The 24207-nt window shown below is 41.0% G+C and overlaps 1 protein-coding gene across 1 annotated transcript in view; it reads left to right on the plus strand.

Moving 5' to 3' along the window:
• The window catches only part of LOC117743931 (neurexin-1a-like), a 227525-nt gene extending 205757 nt beyond the window's left edge, over positions 1–21768 (plus strand). The window contains 2 exon segments of the mRNA XM_034551908.1: positions 10298–10385; positions 21003–21768. Coding sequence (XP_034407799.1) covers positions 10298–10385; positions 21003–21307 — 393 coding nt within the window. The 3' untranslated portion in view covers positions 21308–21768.
• Positions 21769–24207: the final 2439 nt, after the last annotated feature.

Consider the following 24207-nt stretch of genomic DNA (forward strand, 5'->3'; position numbering starts at 1 on the left):
GGCAGGGGTGAACACATCCATGCCAGTGTGTGTGTCGATGTGCGTTCACCTGATTTGTGGAAGTTTTTTTTGCACCTTTTCGATAGTTGACAGCAGAGACAGGCTTGTCTACAGCAGGTACAATAATTAAAAAATAGCCTGCTTAGGGCCCCAGGATGCCTTGTCCTCATTTGGGGCTTTATTTCCTGTTTGCTTGTTTTAAAGGTTTCTAAAATTGTTAAGGCCAAATACTTCATACATACTGCCATTATTAAGATAATCAACCAAGAAGCATCATTCCTTTTGAAGGTTGTGCACTACTGGCAGCATTACAGAGGACTACAGATTGTCCCACTAAGTCTGTTTGGATGACAGCAATGAAACCTACGCAGTGTGAATGTTGTCTCTAAAGTGTTGGATTGTGAGTAGAGGAGATACTGACAGATTTACAGCATGTTTTATCGACCATATTGTTGTCTGTAAGGACATTTGCTGGTACAGTATGATTTGTAGAAGAACAAAATCGTCCTGGCCCAACTGTTGAACATAAGATATAATTTGTCCTACGTTGCATTGCTCCCACCTGCAAGATTCTGCGCTCAGAGGGTTTATATATCACATTCATGAACACAAGCACTCTGCTAACTGCTCACTGAGCTGTGCTGAGCGCAGTGAGCAGTTTTTCAAAAGCTGGTAGAAATCGTCAGGCATAAACTGACACAGGCTTATGCATCTAAAAAAGCACCTTTATTTATGATACAAGCAATGTCTGTCAAATATGTCACTTTAGTTCTCACCAAAACTGACATTATATTCTTGTGTTATCTTCAGATAAAACTCTTTATCTCTCCCTTCAGTTGTAAAGCAATGTATTTGGTTGCAAGGAACATTAGTAAACCAGAAGACCTGAGTGTAAATCTACGTTCATCTATCTAATTTTCTGTATCTGGAGTTTCATAGCATTGTGGCAACTGAGTCCACAGCTTAGATTAAGATCTTACTGTACACATATCAAGATGGCTGCTTCTGCTTAGGGAGCAGCCATCTTCTGATGTTGAAAACCAGATCGAGCAGAATAAAGGCTATTTCAGGGATGGAAGGCAGGGATAATACATAGTAATGCCATTACCTCATAGATTAAATTAAGGTAAAACACATTCCAGGAGGTACAGAAATGAAATAAAGACATCCACATGCCAGCAAATGAAGCATCAGCAAATGAAGCCTGTTTGTTTGTCTGGCGGGTGGACAAGAGAATGATTGAGAAAAGGCCTCGGAAAGGAATGTAACTCAATCAAGCCTCACAATTTGAATCTAACTTTGTTGAAATGAATAGGTGGACATTTTGGGAAATATGTCTCTCTTGCCAAGAGTTAATGTTCAGTTCTCATGTTTGTACAGTAAATATGAAGTTATAGCCAGTAAGCGTAGCTTAGCACAAAGACAGGAACCAGCTAACCAAAGATAATAATGTATGCCAGCATATCTGCAGCTCACTAATTAACATGTTTACTTATTTTAATCAGTACAAATACACATGTAAAAAGGAATTTAGTTATCTTCGAACAGAGCCAAGTTAGCTGTTTCTTCCTGTTTCCAGTCTTTATGCTAAGTTAAGCTAAATGGCTGCTAGTGCTGTATCTTCATATTAAGCATACATGCATGGACCAAAGTGGCATCGATCAAACTCTTGGTAGGAGACCAAATATTAATACTGTATGTTCACAAAATATCGGTTTATTCCTTTAAAGATGAATAGGATCAAATAAAAATAAATCTATAAATAATTCAGAGTAGATCCAATCAAACGACTATAGTCTTGCATTACAACACTGCCACAGGAATGGATTAGTGATGACACTATCAATTCTGGCAATTGAGAATTCCTATTACATACAATGTTTGATTTCCGCCCTGAAATGTAATACTGTATCTTTTGTCCCGTCTCTTCTGAATATCATTGCTCATTGGTTTATGGCACTGGGTCTTTGTGAATGACACTTCCAGACCTGGAGGACAGGAATCTGATTATGAAGACGCTCTGTGGGAGCTGCAGGCGACCTGGTCTGCTGTTGTAGGGCAAAGCTTCTCTTTCCTCATGTCATGTTTTTGCAAACGTTACACAGGGGACTGAGACCCGCTTAGATTCATCTCTGCAGGGATGGCATCTATATTAAGTTGACAAATTTGTTGCTGTCACCTGATGAGGGACTGGGACTGCATGTCAAGACACAGGTGAAGTCAGGAAGACAGTGATTTGTGGCCAAGCTGCACATATCTTGCTTCCACCGCTCTCTTTCCCAAAACACACACAGACGCATGCTTATATTTGTCAGCTATTTTTAGATTTTGAGGGAAAGGAACAAGAAAATGAAGAATGTCATCGTCACTTTGAAACGAACCGAACAGTTTCCCCAAAATAACAAGCGATGTATGTTAGAATTAGGTAGAAAGCGGCATGATTACAAGCCATTCTCTGGTAATTGTTATTCCTCACCCGCTAGCTTATCCTTAGTGTATGATATTCCTCCAGGGCAGTTCTCTGCTCTCAGGCCAGATTACTACCAAGGCGAGCCTCAGAAGTGCACAGAGCACCAGATTCGATTTCAGATAAGGAAAATATCAGGGCATCCAGAGGGGAAAATGCTTCAATGCAGACAGATTTCATTTATCTGAGAAGTGTGAAAGCAGGAGTAAGGGGGAGGGACAAAGTCGACCATGTAATATACTTCTATGGAGCCGTGTTTACGCATAGGCAGGAGAAAAAGAAATGAGAGAACAAGGGGGGGTAGCGTAGGAGGTAGATAGAGGCAGATAGTGTTATGAATTTCATATTAAGATGTTATCATTTAGAGCATGTCGCTAGCAGAAGGCATCCAGCTTTCGCCTGAGTAATCTGCCTGAAGCTGTATCTTACATGGCAGCCACTCAATGTGCACTCTCTCTGCACTGTGAGGTGACTACAGGCACTCGTCCATATTGTGTGTACATTATTTATATGTCTCCAGTAATACATAATAAGCCCCCGCCTTAATTAGAAATCAAAATATCAACTGTGTGTCATTAGTTGCACAGAATGTCTCGAGTCTCGGGTTGTACGAGGAGTGGGCACCGGTCACACGTGGTCCACACTTTGTCACTGAGTGACATGGTGATAGTTTGACGCAGGAAATGGATTGTGTTTCCTCCCACGCAACCAGACATCTCTCCTGGTTACCTTGGTGCCTGAGTCGCATCACGCACTTTGCTAAGTGTTGAATTTTCATTAAGGCCATGCGGATGACTGTTCCTGAGAAATAAGTTGGTCCTGCGGGGGGACTCGAGAAACATCTACAAAGCGGCGCAGCAGTGCCTTGAAGCAGCCACATTGAAAAGAGTCCTCAGGTCCCAGAGAGGGACCGCATTTAATGAGGGCACAGGCATGTGTACATGTTGAAGGCTCTGTATTTACTTCATCCACTTGTACAGTACACCTTTACACTCCTACGTTAGCCCTACCTGTCCCTTTGTGTCGCTCTCACAAAGGCGGCCTTTCATTTGTCACAGGAAAGCTTTTCTGGGCCCGTGCACCAAACTAGAAATTGCCCTGAAATTGCTCACTTGGTGTCAAGCTACATTTATTTGTATTGTTAGACACAAAATCTGGACGTTTTACTGCATTCATTCCTTTGACTTTCCTCCCACAATAAGAAATGCATCATCACAGAGTTGCATTAGCGACAACCTTTACACACCTCAGTAATAATGAAATCCAGTGCTCTGTTGAGGACATGCACATTAAGGAAGAACTGTTTCTGGAAAGATTGAATCCACCAGACTGAAAAAAATGAAATATCATTACCAGTCCCAGACAGTTTTGGCATGTGTGTGTTTGTGTGTGAAACTATGCCTGTATGTTTCTACACTGTGCGCTGAGTGTACCAGGTGTGTGGAGTTGCCTCCCAGCGCCTTGTTAGAATCTCTGGGTGCAGTGACTTAAGCCTTGAGGAAGATGTATGGCAAGACAGAAGCATGTGGGTACCGGGGGAGGAGATGGAGAGCCTCCTACCATTCTATTTTTTAATGACACTCTGATACTCTGCCTGAGGTCCAGTTGCAGCAACATCTGCTTCGTTTTAAATAAAGCAAAGCCTTTCTCCCAAAAGGGACAGTGTCTCATAACTTAGCAAGTGAAAACAGCTGTCCTCCACGGCCAGTTTAACGCTATGGCATACACAAGCAGAAAAAAAACAGAAAACAGAAAGGAGCCAATACCAATTACTCTGAGTTAATTGCCTTTGAGAAATGCCTGCATCGTTTTTAGCATTAATTCTCAGGTGCGCTGAAGAATTTCACTACCTACAGAATGCCCTCAGTGGCCTGCTCATAGGCCTCAGGTGATTACTGACAGCTTTGAAGAATACAAATGGTGGTTATGGTCAGTTTAGTGACCTCATGTTGTTCTTTCGATTGAGGTTGTTGGAGTCACGAAAGTCAGGTGTGTTATTGAGAGAACAGTTTGTTTATCAAAAAGAAATTGTTTCAGTGAAGTCAAATGTCTAGTTTTTTGTAGCATTTTTCTTCTGCATAAGTAATGTAAGCACATCCTATTCATTTTCAAACAGCTCAAAGGTGTGTGATGTGCAGAAGTGAGGGATTTCAAACATAATTTGTTGGTGCGAGACTTTGCTATTATGACATATGTTATGTTATTATGTTCATATGTTATATGAGAACAGAGTAGTGCAGTGCTCTGAAATGCTCAGTTGACAATATTTCAGTAACATCTCAACAATTCATTTTCCGGGAGAAATAATGAAGCGTTAGTTGCTCTTTTGCATTTACATGTTTATGTAGAAGTTCCTGTTTTAAAGCTTTGTTGATCCATTTTCTGAGAATCGCAGAATCTGATGTAAATCCTCTTCAGCGAGGTAACGATGGCGAGTTGGACACCATTTCTACCCAGCTGGTTGTCCCCTATTCCCTACTCACTCAGTCTCAGTGGCAATCTGTTGTGCCACCATGAAGCCCCACATCAGAGCTTTTATTTAATTGTTAAATAGCCAAGATGATAGAAATGTCTCAGAAGTTTTTAACACATGAATAAATATAAATCATTCACTGTATGCTAGACAGCTGTGCTGTCATAGCCATAAAGTCACTCCATTGTCCTTCAGCCTTGCTGTTGTCTGTGTCTGTGTGAGTCCATGATATTAACAGCTTGGCAGACCAGCAGTAGGAAGAGAGTGGGCGAAGGCCAGGCAATATACACTGAGCTGAACTCGGTCATAAAGGACCACACGCCTTCATTATTCAGTTGGAATCTATTGAGCATCTGGGACTAAATTATTCATTAACATCGACCTCGTACCAGGGTGCTAAGTTAGATACTTGGATGTCATCAGGCGTTCTGATAAGAGCTGTTCCTGCAGTGTGATAGCTGCCATGGGTAGATGCATGCCGTGTCTAACCATGGGCCGCTTCTATCTGCCCCTCTCTCTGTCTCTCTCTCTCTCTCTCTCTCTCTCTCTCTCTCTCTCTCTCTCTCTCTCTCTCTCTCTCACTAATGATGTGTTGCTGTGAAAGTGAGGTTTAGGACAACAACCTCCTCCCAATTAGTCTGTGCAGGCTACAACTCTGGTCAGATCTGGACACTAGCAGGCCACTATCCTAAATCAGAACCAGCATGATAAATAATTGCCCACAGTTCGAAGGGGAACATATAGGGAAGACTGATTCCTCTGCTTTTAGAGGCATTTGGAGCGTTGGCTTCAATGGCCAATTACAGACAAGATATAAGTAACACCTGTAGCATCGGCTTCAGATGGTGTCCTGAAACCTTGGTAGGATTTATCCAGGATTATCATGAAAAGAAAAAAATAGGCAATATCAAGAACAGTATGAAAATATATGGTAGCAGTTAGTGTTTTTTTCCTGACATTGCACTGCCCTTCTGGTTTCAATGGGTTTTTTCTAGGCAATGGTGCTCTGGTTTTTATTTGACTTTCATAAAATATTTACAAAATACAAAATATTTTCAATAGATATTCTCAGCATCATAATTAGTGAAGCAATACTATCCCTCCAATCACATTTTCATACACAATATGATTCTAAAACCTGCTCCATTTAAAGTGGGATGAAAATAAAAGATTATTAAACCCGATGATAGACAACATACATGTTACAACTAATGGCTTGTGTGCAGTAAGAGCATATGAGTTGTTAAATGAAGGATCAGCCACAGAGAAAGATAAGAAGTTATGAGGCAGAATCTGCAGGTCTGCTTGTCGTTTAGTGGAAGGATTTTATTTGATGTGAAAGTGGGGAGCAAAGCCATTTACTGTTTGATTTTCAATCAACCCAGAATTGACTGGCTGATGATAGCACAGTGTTGGGATTTACACAGTCTTGATAAGCAACAGAATACAGACATTGAATAAAACATCAATTTTATTATTGTTACAGATAAGCTGTATAACAAGAGAGAGATTTGCAAAGCAAGGGCTTATATTGGACAAAAACAGGGCTTACAATGGTCGGGGGGGACAAAAGGAGAGAGGAAAAAGAAAACCGCAAGCATCCTCAGTGGAATACATTACCGGGACAGCAGAGGCATGGTTTGGATAAACCCTTCAGATGCCTTCAGTGTCCTCCTGACTTTCAGCTTGTCTCCAAAGAGACATGTTGTGTGTCAGAGAGCATTCATCAAATTAGACCAGAGAGAAAACAATGTGAAAACCCACGGCTCTCCTTAGAGACATGCCGACAGGAGAAGGTGTCTCTTGCTCTTGAGCAGCCCTCCCTTCCTCTCCCTGCGAGGATTAGGAGGGGAAAACAGGCATTCAGGGGAGAAGTGTACAAATATAGAGCATTATAGTAAAGCCACCTACTCCATACTGTAGATATTAGGAAGTGGCATTGGACACTGTAGTTGAGCATTGGTGTTTGCAGGGTTGTAGATAACATATTGTCTGGCAGAATGACACCGCTGCTTTAGTGAGCATGCATGTAGAACACGGCTTGGCCGGGACATCTTATTAGGGAGGACTATTATCAATCGGCGCTGTGACAGTGCTAAAGAAAGCACCAGGATGGCTTTGGCTGAGTCAGGTTGGAATTTCCTGGTCCACATCCCCATTGATGGTTCAATCAGTGCATGAGCCAAGGTCAGTCAATAACTTTACTCCGCTATAAAGTCGAACAAGATTTATTTTTCTTTTCTTGTCTTTGTATATAAAACTCTCTAGAAAATGTAAAATGAAACTGTACTTGGAAACTATGAACATGTCCATATGTTTTGTATGAACACTAAAAGCAGGTTTCTCTCTCCAGTACCTCTTATTCTTTTATTCTTCCATTATTGTGTGTTGCACACTCCCAACTGTCTCCCCAGGTTTCCTCTGTACATCTCACAGGACTGTGCTCTCTGCTGCTCTGAGCAGGCAGATAAATGAGCTGTGCTTTGGGTTCATCATGGCTTCAGCGCTTTACCGCTAGATTAATGATGCATCTCAAGCCCAGGGGCTTTGCTTTTAGCATTTTAGAAGTACCTTCATAAAATGAACTACAGGTACATCTTGTTTATTCGCTTATCTATTGGTGCTTCTTTCCTGTGGGCATGATGCCCTACGCATCAGTAAACTTGACTCTGCTGAGCTAATGAACGCGTAGAGTATTTCTGGAGAACGTGAGAAAAAGGTGCCATTTAGATCAGGAAACCTCTTATTTTTATTTCGAAATCACCACAGTGTTACAATCACCACATGCATAGCTCATGTTATTTATCCTTTAATAAAAGATATCCAAATATTCCAGTGTCCTTTCCAGACATCCCACCCAAGGTACCAGTCAGTTTTCATCACAGTGGCTAAATTGCATGTTAAGCCCCTCACATAGCCCACATTGAATTGTCACGGGTGAAAAAGAAGTCAAGCATTGGAAGAGGACACCATGAATTGGTAATGTTATTGGATTTCAACCAGGTCATGACCACATCAAAATGTTGACCTACACACTAATCCTGGCTGGCAGACTGACGACCAGCGACATGCGAATTCATTTTAGCGTTGATTCATAGGCTTACATCTACGATACACACGAGATTCATTTAAAAGTAAAGCATAGGGTTGATATTTTGATAAGATCACAGAAGGATTGCACTTAGAAGTGGCTTACAGGCACAATTGAGCTTCACTTACACAGAACTACACGTTGTCCTTGAAAGGGTGAAATTATATATTTTTTTATGGCGGTGCTATGAAACTATACATCATGGCTCCCTGTCACTTATTTGAAAATCTCAATGTGCAATGACACATTTCAGTTATTAATGTATGTGTCGCGGGAGAACAGGGTTAGGACCCAAGAGCAGACCACAGGAGATAGGATCCTGACAGTCTGTATAATGCAGATTTTTAAAGGGCAGACCTTTCATTAACGATTTTCCCCCAAATTGAACATTAGCTTTAAAATGCAGATTCATCTCATAAAAGACTGGATTCAATTCCTGGACCTTTAATTATGGGAAAGAGATAAACAAATATCAGTTTTCATTATTGCATTGTAGTGACAAAGTCGAAGGGCTGTTGTGGTCTGAACTGAATAAGGAAACATAAAAATGTAAATATCAACGGGCATACACCTCCACTCAGGTTATTCTATAGGGAGTTAACGTACATCTCGTATACCCACATCACATTGCTTCCTCTTCTCTGCTTGCAAATAAATCTGAAGGACATAGTTGAATGGAGAGAAAGAGAATGAGAGTGGTAAGGTGGGAAGAAGAGAGAGAGAGAGAGAGAGAGAGTATTGATTGCTTGATTCCCGTACCTCTGCCAGTGAGTGCAGAGTGTCAAGATCTCCCGCCAGGAAAAACAAATCACACGGCTGAAGTGATGGATGTGGCACTCCAGGATCCGGCGGTTTTGCCATCTGGATGGCCGACACTGTATATCAGCCTCATGCACAGCAAATTAAATATACATTTGGACGGCTTCCCCAGGCCTCACCCAGCACAGATGCACCAAAAACAGCCCTCCACCACAAATCCCTTAATGGGTTGGATCTATCATTTTCAGGTCTATTATGTAAAGATGATGTTGGTCCATGTCCAGAATGTCCAAATGATGTTACAGTCACAATAGAATTGCATTATATGAAGCCAAATGGATGTTAAGCAAATGACATCACCTTTAATTTCCTTAAGATGAATCAATACTAATCCAACTTGCAGATATAGTTTGATGCACAGTCAAACATCAGTGAAATAATGACACAAATTGAATAAAACCCCAGGTCCATCTTCAATTATGGGGCCTAATACATAGCTCAACCCTTCTCTCTCTCTTTTTATATATGTGTGGCTGCCATACACATCCATACCAGAACGTATGACACTGTGAATGCAATCAATAGTGTCAGTCTTGCATTTGAGGTTTTAAAAAATATTAGTACAAAGAGGGTAAGTAGAGGTGCAAGGCTAAATGTAGAGCAGCAGGTTATTCTGCTTAGCAGCGCTCTATAACCGAAAGTCTAACCCGCCCTGAAGAGGCTGCCATGCTTAAACAAAATGACCTTTAACGCAGAGCTGATCAAATGGCCTGAAGCAAGACTATGAAAGAATATTGCGGTATAGTGTTTTACAGTATACTTTTTTCCCCATCTTTTGTTTGCCTTTTTCCCATTTTTGAAGAGGGTACATGTATCGTGGTGGTTGGGCGATGACGTGCATTGAAAATAGTCTAAAATTGATTTGTGTGTGACTAACGAAGCACCTTGGTACAGTATATGCAATGATTTTGGTTTATGTTTTATGTTCATTTTGTCAAAGAGATACTGACTCACATTTAAAGAAATGAGGGGGCGAAAAGTATTGATGAAACCTTTGCTGCTCTGCCCTTTGTTTTCCAATCTCTTTCTTCAAGCCTTCATGGCTGCTTGTCCTCTAAATGTCAGAGGTGTTTTGTGATGGCTCTTAACAACCCGTTGAGGGGGCTCTGCAAAGCCACTCACCGCTGCACAAACTGAGCACGCAAGTTGACAATTGTGCTGTGAACTTTAGCCTCCACTGTTCCTCAGTAATCAGATCTCATTCCTGTAAGGATAATGTTGCCTTGAGAGCAGTGCAGCAGCTGCTACAGCGTGAGGCCGCCTGTTGGCGGTTAAATCCAGCAGCCAAACTGTGTCGCTGTCTGGATTCACATCTCATCTGCCTCGCTGTCCTTAACCTAACCTTCTGGGAACTACTGGTAGCTCTGAGTGGGAGCCATCTTACCCCGTTGATGCAGCTAAGTATTTCATGCCCTCACCACTCCACTGTGTGCTTCTCTCTTTTCAGACAACCGACGACTTGCTGGTGGCATCAGCCGAGTGTCCGAGCGACGATGAAGACATTGATCCCTGTGAGCCGAGCTCAGGTGGGTTAGGTTAGTCATCCCTTTTTATTCTACTTCTCTCTGGGTGTGCCGCTGTGTCACCGTGTGTCAGAGTCCGCCCCCACCAAGACACTCTAGGCTAACACGCACTGTTTAAATGAGCAGAGTGGAGCTGTAGTTCGAACTTGAACTCTTCTCACAGGCAGACTTGCTCTTCTTATACAGCAAGCCAGAGGCTGTCCATTAGGTCTGTCTGGGAAGCTCCCATCCTGCCACGGAGTACGGTTTTACTGGATCTTATATTTCAATGTACAGGAGCAGAAAATATAAATGCAGTAAAACCTTTTTTTCTTTTTCCTCTGAAAAGCCTCCGGCTGCAATGGACTATCTGAACATAGGTCAGCTGGGCTAACATTTTAACTACAATTGCAGCTATAGTTCAACATTTTTAGAAATACGCTTTGTTTGGCTTGCTTGCTGAGCTTTGGATAAGATCGACATATCGACTCTTGTATTTGTGCACTATTGATGATGCTACAGTCGGCAGCTGGTTAGCTTAGCTTAAAATAAATATCGGAAATGGGCCATCTTTTGTGGTTCTATACAAAGCCGCTCAGTGCCAACTCTGAAGCTCAATAATTCAAACATTATTGACTTCATAATAATTTAGCTTTTTTTAAATGGGTGTACTTTTGAACAGTTGTGGGCTAGTTGTTTCCCCCTGATTCCAGTCTTGATGTTAAGCTAAGCTAACTGGCTGCTGGTTCTAAAATCCGTAACGACACAGATATATATTAAATCTCTTAAAAGTAACTTACAGCAAATGATGGGTTTCGAGATATATGCTTCCCCTTCTTTCCTACCAACACCAGTACTTTTAATCAGAGCAGCTCTGACTCTGAGAATTGCACGCATAATTAGTAGTCCACACTGCTGATGTGTTTTGTATGTGTCAAAGAAGCTGTTATTGCTGTTTTTTAATTGTGCACCTGTTTCGTCATTGTCAGGATCGCATTTTCTAATGCACAAACAGACAAGTTCTCAGAAAGACGGAACAACACACAGTTGTAATTGTCAGACCCACATGACTCCAATGTGTGAGGGTAAACCCAGAGAGGAGTGTGTGAAGGCTGATTTTTGTGTAGAGGGTTCCCACTGCTGTTAATTACGTTTTACAGCGAGCAGTGGGAGTTCATCCTGTTGTTTCCTACACTATTGTTCACGGTAGCTGCACATGATATCCCTGTTAGATTATGATTGCGGCACATATCAGGTGTCTCTCTTTCTAAAATACGAATACATTTTTGTCTATAGTGTTTTTTGTGTGTTGAAACAAAAGGAAGCACTCCCCCTTCCCCCGGTTATTATTAGCTCTGACAAATTGGGATTGTATATCTGTTGGTTCCTTGCAATGCTGCCAAACTTGTAATCTCTTACCTTGCCACACACGGAAGGCAATTAAGTCTAACCCTTGCTCCCGCCTTTGAATCGAAGGATTTTCAAATGCATTTTGAAGTGATGAGAAGCACAGAAAACAATTAAGTCCAGACCCAAGGCCCCCCACTCCATCTAGATGTGTTATCGATCAGTAGGTGGTCATAAAACCTCCACTAAATTAATGCCTGCCTCACAGCAAAGACTATCAACTTTCTAGTCTGTCTCTCTTCCTGTTCCTTTGGCCTTCCACTAGCAAGATTAACTTTTGCTAACTCTGATTCTGCACATTAGAGTGATATTCCCAGTGGGCGGCATTACAATAGGTACTTCCAATGTGCATCTGCTAACTCTGTCAAATACCATGCACAGGGATTTGGTGTGGGCATTGATTCAGACTAGCAGCGTACATTATGACATTTCTTGACACGGGCATCTGCCAAAACATCAGTCGCGAACTGTGTGATGCTCAGGGATGCACGCTCCCCGAGCAAAGTATCCCTCTCCTTCTGTGATCACTGGAGGGGGATTTGACACCAGAGCTGTGGCCTCCCAGGGTGGCAGCTGTCTAACACCGTATCCTGATTAATATCTACATTCAGAACGATTCACATGCTCTGCCAAGCACTGCCCACATCTCAGACGGGTTTGCTGTACATAAAGAACTGGATCCACTGTCGCTGATAAAGGGACCACTTTCTCATATTACTGTTTAGCCAACTCCTTTTAATGACACAAACAATATGTTGTTTGTTCAGCAAACACTTTGGCGGTCTGTTCAACTCAAAAGCAGATGTCAGATGTGCACATCTTGATAACTCTGTTTCTCTCAACCTTGTGCTCAGACTTCACAGCACATGTATACCGTATGATAATGTTGCTGCATAAGTGATCCCAAGAGGTGAGCTTTAGCAGACTATTATGTGAGCTATCTGTGGCCCAAGGTGAGCTCTAGATCATCCCATGTATCATCTGGAGTCCCACAGCAGTCCCGATCAGCAGTTGAGTGACATCAATTGGGTAAACTTACTTATTGCCATGCTTTATTTCTCTTACCTCTGGAAACCATGGAAAGCCGGTGGTACCAGCAGAGCTTATCACCCGGCAGGACTCAGATTAGATCATACTGCAGCAAATTGAATCCCCACCCCCCACCCAAGCCGGTTCAGGAAACCACTGAGGAATACACAGAACCATGATTCTGCGACACATCTGATCTGTAAAAGGGGATCTGTAATGATGGAGTGTGCATGAACGAAGCAGCAGGGCTGTGCGAGGCGAATATCACTGGGAAAATTGGGAAGGAAAGTAAAATGTGTCAAATGCATGAGTTCTCATATGATCTCACCTGAGAAGGAATGGTAACAAGAGAACTAACGTGCCTTTAAGGCCAAGTCTGATGTTGAAGAAATACTATATCAATCCTGACATTTAGCATAAAAGAATCTTTTTCCACAAAAAGAAGTGTCCATTTAAAGGCCACAGTGAAGTGTTGGCCAATCATCCGGAGAAAATGTCTGAGTTGTGTGAAAATAGCCCGATTAGATGTCTGTTAAGGTGGTGGTTGGTGCTGATTTTCAAGTACCAACCTCGGTTTTGGTGGTGAAAGTTAATGAAACAGGTTGTTGTCGAGCTGCATGGGTTCAGCTGGAACGGATGCCTGCTTCATTTCATTTGCGACATGCAGGCCATTGATGGAGGGCAGCTGCTGCACAGTGACCCATCGCCAAGGTTACTCTGCAACTGCCTTTGTTCTTCATCAGTGTTCTTGCTGCGCGGCATCCTCATTTGTTCAAATTGGTCAAATTTGATAACACGATTTTGTTGCAATATGAAATTGGAAACAGTTGGAATTTATAATGTATACTGTTAATGTATTTATTTGACATTTCTTTTTGTGTGCAATAGTTTGGAAACTGGAAACGGACTGCTATAAAATATTATAAAGGAAAATGTGAAAAGTAGCCTCTTGCTCTTCAGAATACCCAATATGTCTCCTCTAAACTCAGAATACAGAGAAGGAAAATTATGACTCCTAAAATACCATTGGATGCATCAGCCGGAAGTTTATCTTTAATTTGTTTACACCTTTTCCCACCATTGAGCCATCATTAATTATATAATATGTATGAAAGAAATTAGCTCTGTGACATATGCATGTACACAAGTCTCTACATTCCACCTTAACCTGCCTACGGGGAAGGACTACTGGGGCTAAGAATAAAAGGACCAAGATATTATTAGGTTAATCATCTCTAGTTTCAACTTCATTCTATGCTCTCTCATCTTTCTCCACCCTCAAGCCTTCTGCAGTGGCATAACTGTAGCAGCTACTAATGTGTTTGACATTTGTTTTAATAGATTACATTTATGGGTGGGGAAACAATACATAGAGTAAACCAATAAATCAAACTGCAAATGAATACTTTCTTTAACCCGATGGCAATGACTGGAATGCACCCAGCCAGAGGGGGACAAATTAGAGTAAATTATTGTTTTAAAAGTAGCTGTGAGATTAATGAAACATTAAGAGCACCGTTCTGGCTTAAGAGGTCACTGACCACATTTAATAGGTTATTCAATCATACCCAGCTGGAGCTCTGTGTGTGTGTTCATTCCCTCCTTTGCTGAACACAGTGGCATGTACCTTGCATGCCAACAGAATGCCTCTAGCAGTGAATGAAAACCCTTCTGAAGACTAGATGCCCATTGAATGTGACTAGAGTTCATACCCATCAAGCAGCACTGATGACCTTCAAGCATCACGCAAGCTCTTTTTGGAAAAAGTCATTGCTGTTATTACTGCATACCTTGCCAATTTATGCAGATAATCTTATGGAACTCTGCCATTTTTGTTTTTCTGCGCTCTTTCAGTGAGGATTATGCCGTCCGAGTCTTCTTTCTACATTCTATTTTAAATTAAGTGTGTTCAGAGAGAAAACAGGATTTCACACTCGCTGTCAGTCTTTCTCTTTACTGATCCCACCATATTTATTTTTTCAATTATTTGTATTTTTCTACCACACATCTTTTGGGTGTGCTGACATTGATGCTAACACAATGTGTCGGTTTATACGTCTAAGTAGGGCATGAAAGACTTTGCTTTCCCAAGAAAAGAAAAGAAGCCCATGCAAAGGTCAGTTTTGTTAATAGTATACGTAAACTGGGGCTTGTAAATTTCACCCAACAATTCACAGTTGACCAATCGTGAAATACTTTCTAACGATGCACTTAAATGCTGCATTTGTTTTAATCGACTTCTCTGTCTAGCGGCAGTATGAAAGGTCTGGGCACTTACTGTCTTTGTCTAAGCCAGAAAAATATGGAATACTTATCATATGATGTTGGTTGTTATGTTGCTTAAAGGATGTTAAATGGTCTCTAGTAAAAGAAAAAGGTATTTTTTTAACTAAAAGCATGCCCATCACACATGTAACCTGACTGTATGAATCTAATCAAGAGACTAGCTCCAGACTTGTCACATTCAAGCTGAGGAAGCTTCTTTCATCTCACCTCTAAGTGGAGCCCCAATGGGCATAAGCTTAAACTGTGCCATACCTTTCATCGGGCTAATTCAGACACCTTTTAATAATTCTTACTCGCTCACTCAGCTCTCTGTTCATCATCCGCCATCAGCATGAGCCACTCCAGGCTCACACATGCATGCTGTCATCAGGCATGCTGCCAGCGTGTCACAAGTACAGGATGCCTCGCATCACTTCTCGAGGACATTCAGATAATTAAAGAGGCAAGAGGGATTTAATAAGTGTTTTTGGCTCTGCTGCAGTTGATACAGTGACCTGTCTACAGACTGATCCCAAACTATATGGCGGCTCTGACAGCTTGTGATTATAGCTGGATATGTGAAGTAAGAAGATGGTATAATCTGGCTGAATAACAGCAACGTGTCACTGAGCATGCCAACGAAGCCCAGGGTCGCTCTAAAGGCATCCCACAGCCACACCTTCCTAAGCTCTCAAAGATGCGTGATGCTCCACTCATGTTTATCAACTGTTGCAGGTTGCAGAGGGCTGAGTTCGCACAAAATCTTCTTTTATGACCTTCTTACTAAAAATAACTTCTTTCTTTGAGTAATTTTTGCCTGACACTAAACTCAACGTTTGCCAAAGTGCATACTTTCATGATTAAGCGTAACCAACCTCCCCCCACCCCCCCACCCCCCATCCATGGTCCCCTTCAACTGCTCACCCTGTTACATATTGCCCAACAAATGAAGCCTCTCGCTGGATACAAATGAGGAAAAATGGTCTTTGTAGAGGACCATTTATTCAAATTCCGCCTGACAGTCTGGAATCTCTGATCCCATTCCTCTCCTTCGGAGCTCATGGCAAAAAGAAGTCAGGCAAGAAGGAGGCAAATCACATCTGGCTTTGCACAGGTATTTTAATGACAAATTCTATTGCACTGATGCTAATATCTTCAAGAGGGAAGCTCGTGTTTCCAGGAAGAATCCAGGTAGAATTCAGAGAATGCGATCAACCCTGCCGTCACCAGAACATTGAAGCCAAACTGATCCGTGTCCATGTCATTGCACTCTTCAGTGCCTCTGTGTGACAATAAGAAATCCTGGCTTGGCGATTCCAGCAAATCTTTAAAACATTTATGAATGAGGGTCACATATAGTATCGTCTGTGCTTCTTTAGTTATCGTTGCCGAAGGACTGGTGAAAGCAAATGATTTGTGACTAAATAACTGAAACATTAACTGTTGTGAATAAAACAGCAAGGACTTTATGATGCTCTCGATGTGATACTGTAATTGTAGTTTCGCTCTGGGACGGAGAGGAGAAAGCTATTCTGGCGTCTTACACAACTGCAATCCTTCAAAAGTTAACCCCACTGAGCTTCACAACTGCATCCCCGCGATGCTGCCATAAAGCTAGGCGCCACTTTAAGGTCATTTTCCCCATGTCTAATTTTACCCTTGGGTAAGCTCGAGTAGAGTATAAGAGCTGCCATCATTTTAAACACTTGTTTCAGGCGCTATTTCTTTCTCAGTTTATGTGCCTTCATTCTGAGGTGATGGAGTGCTAATGAATAGACAGGCAGATGTATTTTGACTGAGGTTTTAGAGGCTTTCTCGAAGGCCTTGTTTCTGCCACATTACTTTGCCTGAACCCATCTTGAGGAAAAGTGGGACAGGGGGCACAGCCAGACTCATAGGTAGCAAATGGGCCGCATCAGTCAAAGGAATCGGAAAGATCCCCGTGTGCCATCAGGTGACCGTTTGATAGACACCGCTGAGACTAAATACAAGCTAATGAGCTGTTATGACTGCTAATCTTTTTAACAAAACATGGCTGTTTCAGCACTGTGCTAAACGCAGTGTTAATGCTGAAAGTAGTGCTCACTACTCAGCTTTCTTTGTTAAGAAATTAAATTGGATTTCTTAAAGATTAGAATTTTGACTAAAATATGTCTTTCTTTTTTTTCACTAATGCGTGATACAATGTGGTCAGTTGAGGGTGTCCCAATGAAAAAGTCTCTGTGTGCGAACGAAGCCTGTGGGGAGCCAATCAACAGATCCGGGCAAGAGGGAATAACAAAGCCCACAGCTGGAGGTGTGAGTTCACAGAATGAACACCAGTGCTCTGTGGTTCTGTTATTACATGACTCACTCCTGACATAGGAAGCTGAGTTCGCCTGCCTCCTGAACTCTTCTAGCTCCGTCTCCTTGCTATAAGTGCCAGCCGTGGTCTCATATACAACCCTCAAGTGCCACGTCGAGAGCTCTCTCCTCCATCAACCTGCTATGTTATCTACACTTTCAACTTTTTGACCCTGAACAAAGGGTAGATGGCAAATATGAAAGTAACTCACCAATAATGCCCGCACAATGACTTGCTGGGCAAGAGCTGTGTCAACCAGTGGCTTTTGCCCACAAGGGGAGAGCATTCTTCACACCTGTCTGCAAGGATAAGTGGGCTTGTCAGGAGCAGAGCTAATCTGTTGCAACGCTCAGTCACACTCAATCCACCAGTGGTCCTCTCCGCTTGCCCTTGAATGTCTGCTGGCATTGGAAGCATACTTGGGCCGCTGATCAGTCTAACCATGGTGGAAAACATGTCAATGAACAGCAGCAACATATTTAGTCCTGGCAGACAGCTTGGAGAACTTTGGCCCTTTACAGTTTACACTGTTTCATGCCCTTTTAGTTATGCCATGAACGGGATCTAGGCTAAGATAGATCACACGTGCCATTTGTGTGGGTCATTAGGTAACATTACACCGTTCACAAACAATGTCCATTGTTGCTCAAGAAGAGAAATGAATGCAATTACAAAAAGTACTTTATCCCAAAGGCCATCAACACTCAGTGAGACTCAAGAGAGAGAAACCGTGAAGAGAGCTATCAGAGACACATGGAGTGTTATGACTTGGACAGCTTTCAGAACATGAAGTGGGCACACTGATGTGCAATCACTTCCCTATTCACGGGTGGAAACGATCCACGAGAGTACAGCATGATGCCATTAGTGTCATCGAACATTGAAAGTTCTTTATTGTGTAAACACTGGATAATAACAATAGTAACAATAATTACTGTGAAATAGTCCAAAGAGGTAGGACATGTAATGTTTGCAAATTATTTGCCAATTAGTTGTAGCTACTAATCATGAATACTTATAGAAACATATGTGTTGGCCATTTTTACATGCATGTTGTGCAGTTTAAGATTATCAGATGTATTATCGGTGTCCGATAATAATGAACAATGTATTTTTGTTCACAACGATAGATTTATTCATTACAAGAGTCTGCTCACATTATCATATTGCAAAGAAAGCAATTGAAGCCAATGGATCCCAAGAAGAAGAAAAAATTAGCATGGTTTGCAGAATGGTATTTTTGATCTTTTATTAAATAGGAAAGATCATGCAAGAGCATTGGCAGAGTCATTTAAATTGTAATTTCAAAAGCTAGATGTATTTACTGTGATTTGAAAACATTCCAAAGATCTGTCTATAATATATAATATAGGATATTGTACTCCTTCGACATTGAGAAATTGCCACAAAAGTGGCACATTTTCATTCTGCCTGTCCTTCATGGATCAGGGAGAAACAACCTTTTTTATAAAATGAGGCTCCCTGAGCCTCTTTGCTGCGGCTCAGAGAGATAGCAGCTACATATTGTTGGCCATACTTTTCCCTGTTGATGGATAAAGAGTTGCTCTATGAATACGATGGATACTGAGTTCTTGCTTAGGAAGAAAGTTATCCATGTGGAACAATCACTCTGACTGGCCAAGATGAAAGAATTTAAATGATGAAGAAACATTGTTCTTGTTTTAAAGTGGAATTTTTTTTTAAGCTGGTTTGATATCAAAGCTGAAGAATGCAATTATTTTCGCAAACCAATATGTTCTTGAAAAAAAGTAGTATGGAAAGTGGGACAGCAAAATGGGACATAAGAGACGGCATGTGTCAAATTAATTTGAATAATTATCAATTACTCATTACCTGTCATTGTAAATGTAAAATCCAATTACTTAAATGACTGACTCTGGCTCACATCAATATTCACCAATATTCAGATGTATATTGTAGTTACTCATAATGTATATGCCATTAGGTTTTGATCGTTAGATCATACACTCATCTTTTAAACTGAAGTTTCATTATTTAATGAGCGTCCACAGCAAAATTCTGGTCTTCAGTTGACGGGTCACAAAAGCTTTAATGTTGTAGAAAATACACATCACTGTGGCTCCATGAATGCACTGTGAACTAAAATATATGTGACCCATATATAAACACAACCTAAAGCTGACAAACCATGTGCCCTTAGCGTGTGCTAAACAAACATGTACCTTCCTGTGGAAGACACACTTTGAATGTACTAAATCTCTTGTGCGTCTACTATCGCTTCTACCAGCATTTCAAAATAAAAACATCTAACCTTGAGTTAGCCATTCTAAAGGACATTCACATGGAGTGTTGCGTCATAGTGCAGGATTCCCATTCTACAGTGTAGGCTTTGCACTGCATTACTCCATAAGTGTTCCTGCACTCTGGGACCAAGGACAAGAAGTACAATGCTGCAAAGCTTACTGAGCAGCTTTCACATAGCTGTCCAGTCAACACAGAGGAAATAATTCAGACCTGCAGGGCAACACAGCTACTCATGTGTCAGTTTGTCCGGTGTAAATGCAAATCGAAGCGTGACATCTTCGCGTCAACACAACTATGATCTGAACCCAGCTGTAAATCCCTCAAATATGTCTTTGCCCCAATCCAGCGGAACCAGAGTGCTTTCATTTCCAAATGTTAGTGTAGACTGTTTGGATTTCACAAACGCAACAAAGAGGGCTTAAGCAGAAATGATGACTGCTACAAAAACACACACAGAGACGTGCCAGGAGGACTGAATAATATCAGGGGGTTGACGCGTTTTAAAATCTGCTCCAGTGAATGGCACCATTTCAGAACAGAAGATGGGGACAGGACAGCCGTTGGCAAAATCTGCTGAGTCAATTGAAGAATTGTTTCTCTCTAAAAGATTTATTTTCACAAACTATGTGATGCAGTCATGCTGCTTGGATAAATAGTGAACGTTGGAAATGTGCACTGTTCATTCATGACTGCTGTAATTGAATATCATCAGAATAATGTGCAGGAATTAAAATGGAATTAAAATGCTCTTAGATAAAATGACAAAAATGTCCAGCTCCTGCATTTTAATTTCTTCAGGGAGCTGCAGGAATAACTGGGTGGCATTTCAATATCATTTCTAGAGTAATTTGGGTATTTTATGACGTACGGATGTAAAATCAAGAGTTTTAAAAGGAAAACCACATGGGGTATTTGTTTCTCATTTTACTGTGAGGGTACGTTTTGATACTTGTAGCTTGTAAACCATTAAGATTGTTAAAGGCTTTAAGATTCAGAATCTACTTTTGTATTAATTTAATTAGACATAATCTGACTGGGACCCGTTAATGCTGCCCATTGATAGACGTTGTTGGTTGTCGCTTCAGAGTGTGCACACTGGAAAGTCAATCCCATCAGCTAACATCTACTTTTAGCTTCAGCAACCTTGAGGCATGGTGTCTGTACTATCGTTCAACATTAAACTGTGATATTGATCCACACATGCAGAGAAGAAATGCATTTGTTCACAACCATTAATTCAGTTATACTAATAGTGATGAAATGTAAAAGATGGTGAGCGAAGAACACGTGTGCTAATCGTATCTCTGACTCCCTTGCAGCCAACCCCACTGGTGCTGGACCCAATGGCTTCCCAGGCACCTCGGAGGTCTTCCGGGAGTCCAGCAGCACAACAGGGATGGTGGTTGGCATCGTGGCAGCAGCTGCGTTGTGTATCCTCATCCTGCTTTACGCTATGTACAAATACAGGAACAGAGACGAAGGTTCATACCACGTGGACGAGAGTCGCAACTACATCAGCAACTCTGCGCAGTCCAACGGCACCGTCGTCAAAGAGAAACCGGTGAACACCGCAAAACCCTCGAGCAAGAGCAAGAAGAACAAGGACAAGGAGTACTACGTGTGATTGTCAGAGCGTTGGTCTTTGCCAGACCAACTTAAACACTTGTGGAAGAGACAAATCAGGACATCAACATGTGTATAGTATAATAACAAAGATGAACATTATTTAGTCATTTTTCCTACAAGACAATGCTCTGAAAAGTAATTATGAAAAGTGAAAAAATAACTTTCTTTAGACTCAAGATTCAGTCCAGAAGGAGACTGATAGAAAATGGCTCTGGCGACCAGTCGAACATGAACTGAATACATATCGATCATGACAACCAAACAACATTAACCCATCTGTGACTTGTTTCCTTGGCCAGGATTATGTGATCCAACTCCCTTGTTTCTGGTAAACAGAGGAGCTGATGCACTTTGCAAAAGGAGATCGGCATTACACACTTCCTCCTGAGACTTTTTCTAGAGGAAATGACACGATGCATAATAAATAGACACATACATAACTACACCAAACATTTACCGTGGATGAAAAAAAATAAAAAATCAGGAGACGTGAAGTCAGAGAAAAAAGAAAACAAACCCTGATGGATGTCTGAGGAATCAGCCAAAGTACTCACTTAAGAAGCGGTGACGGCCGGCAGAGACTACAACCTGGCTGACTGAGCTGCCGCGGTGCAAAGATGAGAATGGATGGTTTCTCTTGAAAGACTATGTTTGAAAAGAATATGTCAGCTGTGCCAGTAAGAAATCTGGAGACCTTCGTTTTCACATCGTGTGAACTCAGAGAGCGTTTCCTCAGAATCATGGGGATGTCTCGGAAGTGATCATTTGGGAGCCATGCACGCAAAATTATCTTATTACAGTACATATGTTTATATACAGTACAACCACATCTATATGTGCTTTCTGGACTGTGACAAAGTGGTGTTTTATAGCCTGTTGTATAGATGATGCAAACTATAACTGCTCCTCAACCATTTTGGAATAAAACAAAAAAAGGACAAAAAGAAGACATAAGTGTTATTAAGTGTTGCTAGACATAGAAGATTTTATGAAGACATCTGCATTTTTCTCAGTTGGATAATAATTTTATTTCCCCCTGTTTTTTTTTTTTAAACATGTGTTCCTATATAGTTTTTATACAAATGCCAACCCGAGATAGATGATTCCGGACCAGTAGTAGCCTAACCGTTCCCAAAAACTGCACACGCCGTTGATAGGCGGAGAGGCGTGGCATGACGACTTGTGTGGCGCTCTGTTAAGGATACCGGTAGAATCACTGCCTTCCTCTTCAATCCTGACTTACATGAGTGAGAATGAACACCAAGAATATGATGATGATGATGATGATAATGATGGATGATGACAATGATAAATAAACTTGCTGTGTGTGTTTCCAAGTGGTATTATACGATTGTCTAATGTGTGCTTGGGCTGATGCAAAACCAGAGGAGAATAGCTCAAAATAAGTCTCCATTTCAACTGTTCTGTGTTTGTTCTGTCAGTCAAGTCTGCTTTCCAGAGACCTGTACTTGGAATGAGTATGAGGAAAATGACCATGAACTATAAATAATGATTATCAATTCTTTGTTTGCCCTTCTTTTTTGTTCTCTGGTATTTTGTGTTCAACTGTAACTCTTCTTGTATGCCAGATATAAAAATATTGATAAAAACTAGTTTTGAAAAATCAAATTAATAAAATACTACCGAAGTGAAATTACACCAGTCTATTGCCACAATGTATCAGAGAATCAAAAATCCTCTATCATTAAAAGAGTATTTCACTAATTTAGCATTGAACTTCAATAACATTGTCTGACTGGCACTGATCAGTTAAAAAGAAAGGACTTTTTTAATTTGACGTATTATTATTGTCAAAATCTTGGGACTACATTACCCACAATCGGGGGGGGGCTCACAGTTATTCGTACAAAGCACAAATCCTCAAAAATAACTAAATGTGTGTATATTATATAGCTAGGCGTACATTTCACACACATCTTTTTATAAGGAAGTTTATTTGTCTTAAGGCACCATATGATAGTATGTTGGCACCATGCTTTAGTTTCACTTTTATTATAAAAACAGGCCATAACATTGATTTATATGCTTTCATGGTGCAGTTAAGCAAACTGTAAAGGAATAAAATCCATAATTAATGTTAAGTTGTAACACGGTATGAAAAGACTATGTTGTATTGCTTTTACTTTTGTAGATATATCAATAAAAATAGATACAAAAATGTATCAATGTTTAACTTAAGACATAGATATATGCAAATGTTATATGTAATATAAATATATGTATAAAAGTCCTAAAAATTGAAAAATGCACTAATATCTAAATACATAGTTATTTTCCTTCCGTTTAAGTGAAGGAGCTCGAGAACGATGCTGAATATGACCGACGGGGGTTGAAGAAAACGTTTGTGCGCATGTTCTTTGGGCCCCGAAATAGGAAGATCTGGGTATTTCCATCCTACTTCTATTCCCAGAAGTCAGGCTTTTTTTGCCTCATGCTCATGGGGCGCCACCTCCGACAGTGTATTCAGTTCTCTTCATGCATCCATGCGTACATTTTACAATACTTTGCCAGTACGAAAAGTATAATCTTCACTTCATTTATTACTCAAACAGTATTCTACTCAATCGGGCTGATGTCCCGACATCACAGATCAACATAGTACTAGGATGGGGTGAATGCCAGATTGTTCTATGTGCGTTGCCTCTGACATCAGCACTTCTGCTCACAGCTAATGACTACACATACTTTCAGCTTGGATATATGGACAACTAATCACAGAAGACATTCATTATTGGATTAATTTGATTCATAAAGTCTCTGCAAAATGGATTACAAAGCCTCTAAAAGGGATATGATCACAACCCAGCCGTTGAAAAGCTACGACGGTGATGGAGCTGTGTCCGAATTATCTCAACTATAGCCAAACAAGTGTATGCA

This window comes from Cyclopterus lumpus, chromosome 15, assembly GCF_009769545.1.
Source record: "Cyclopterus lumpus isolate fCycLum1 chromosome 15, fCycLum1.pri, whole genome shotgun sequence".
Taxonomy (NCBI): Eukaryota; Metazoa; Chordata; class Actinopteri; order Perciformes; family Cyclopteridae; genus Cyclopterus; species Cyclopterus lumpus.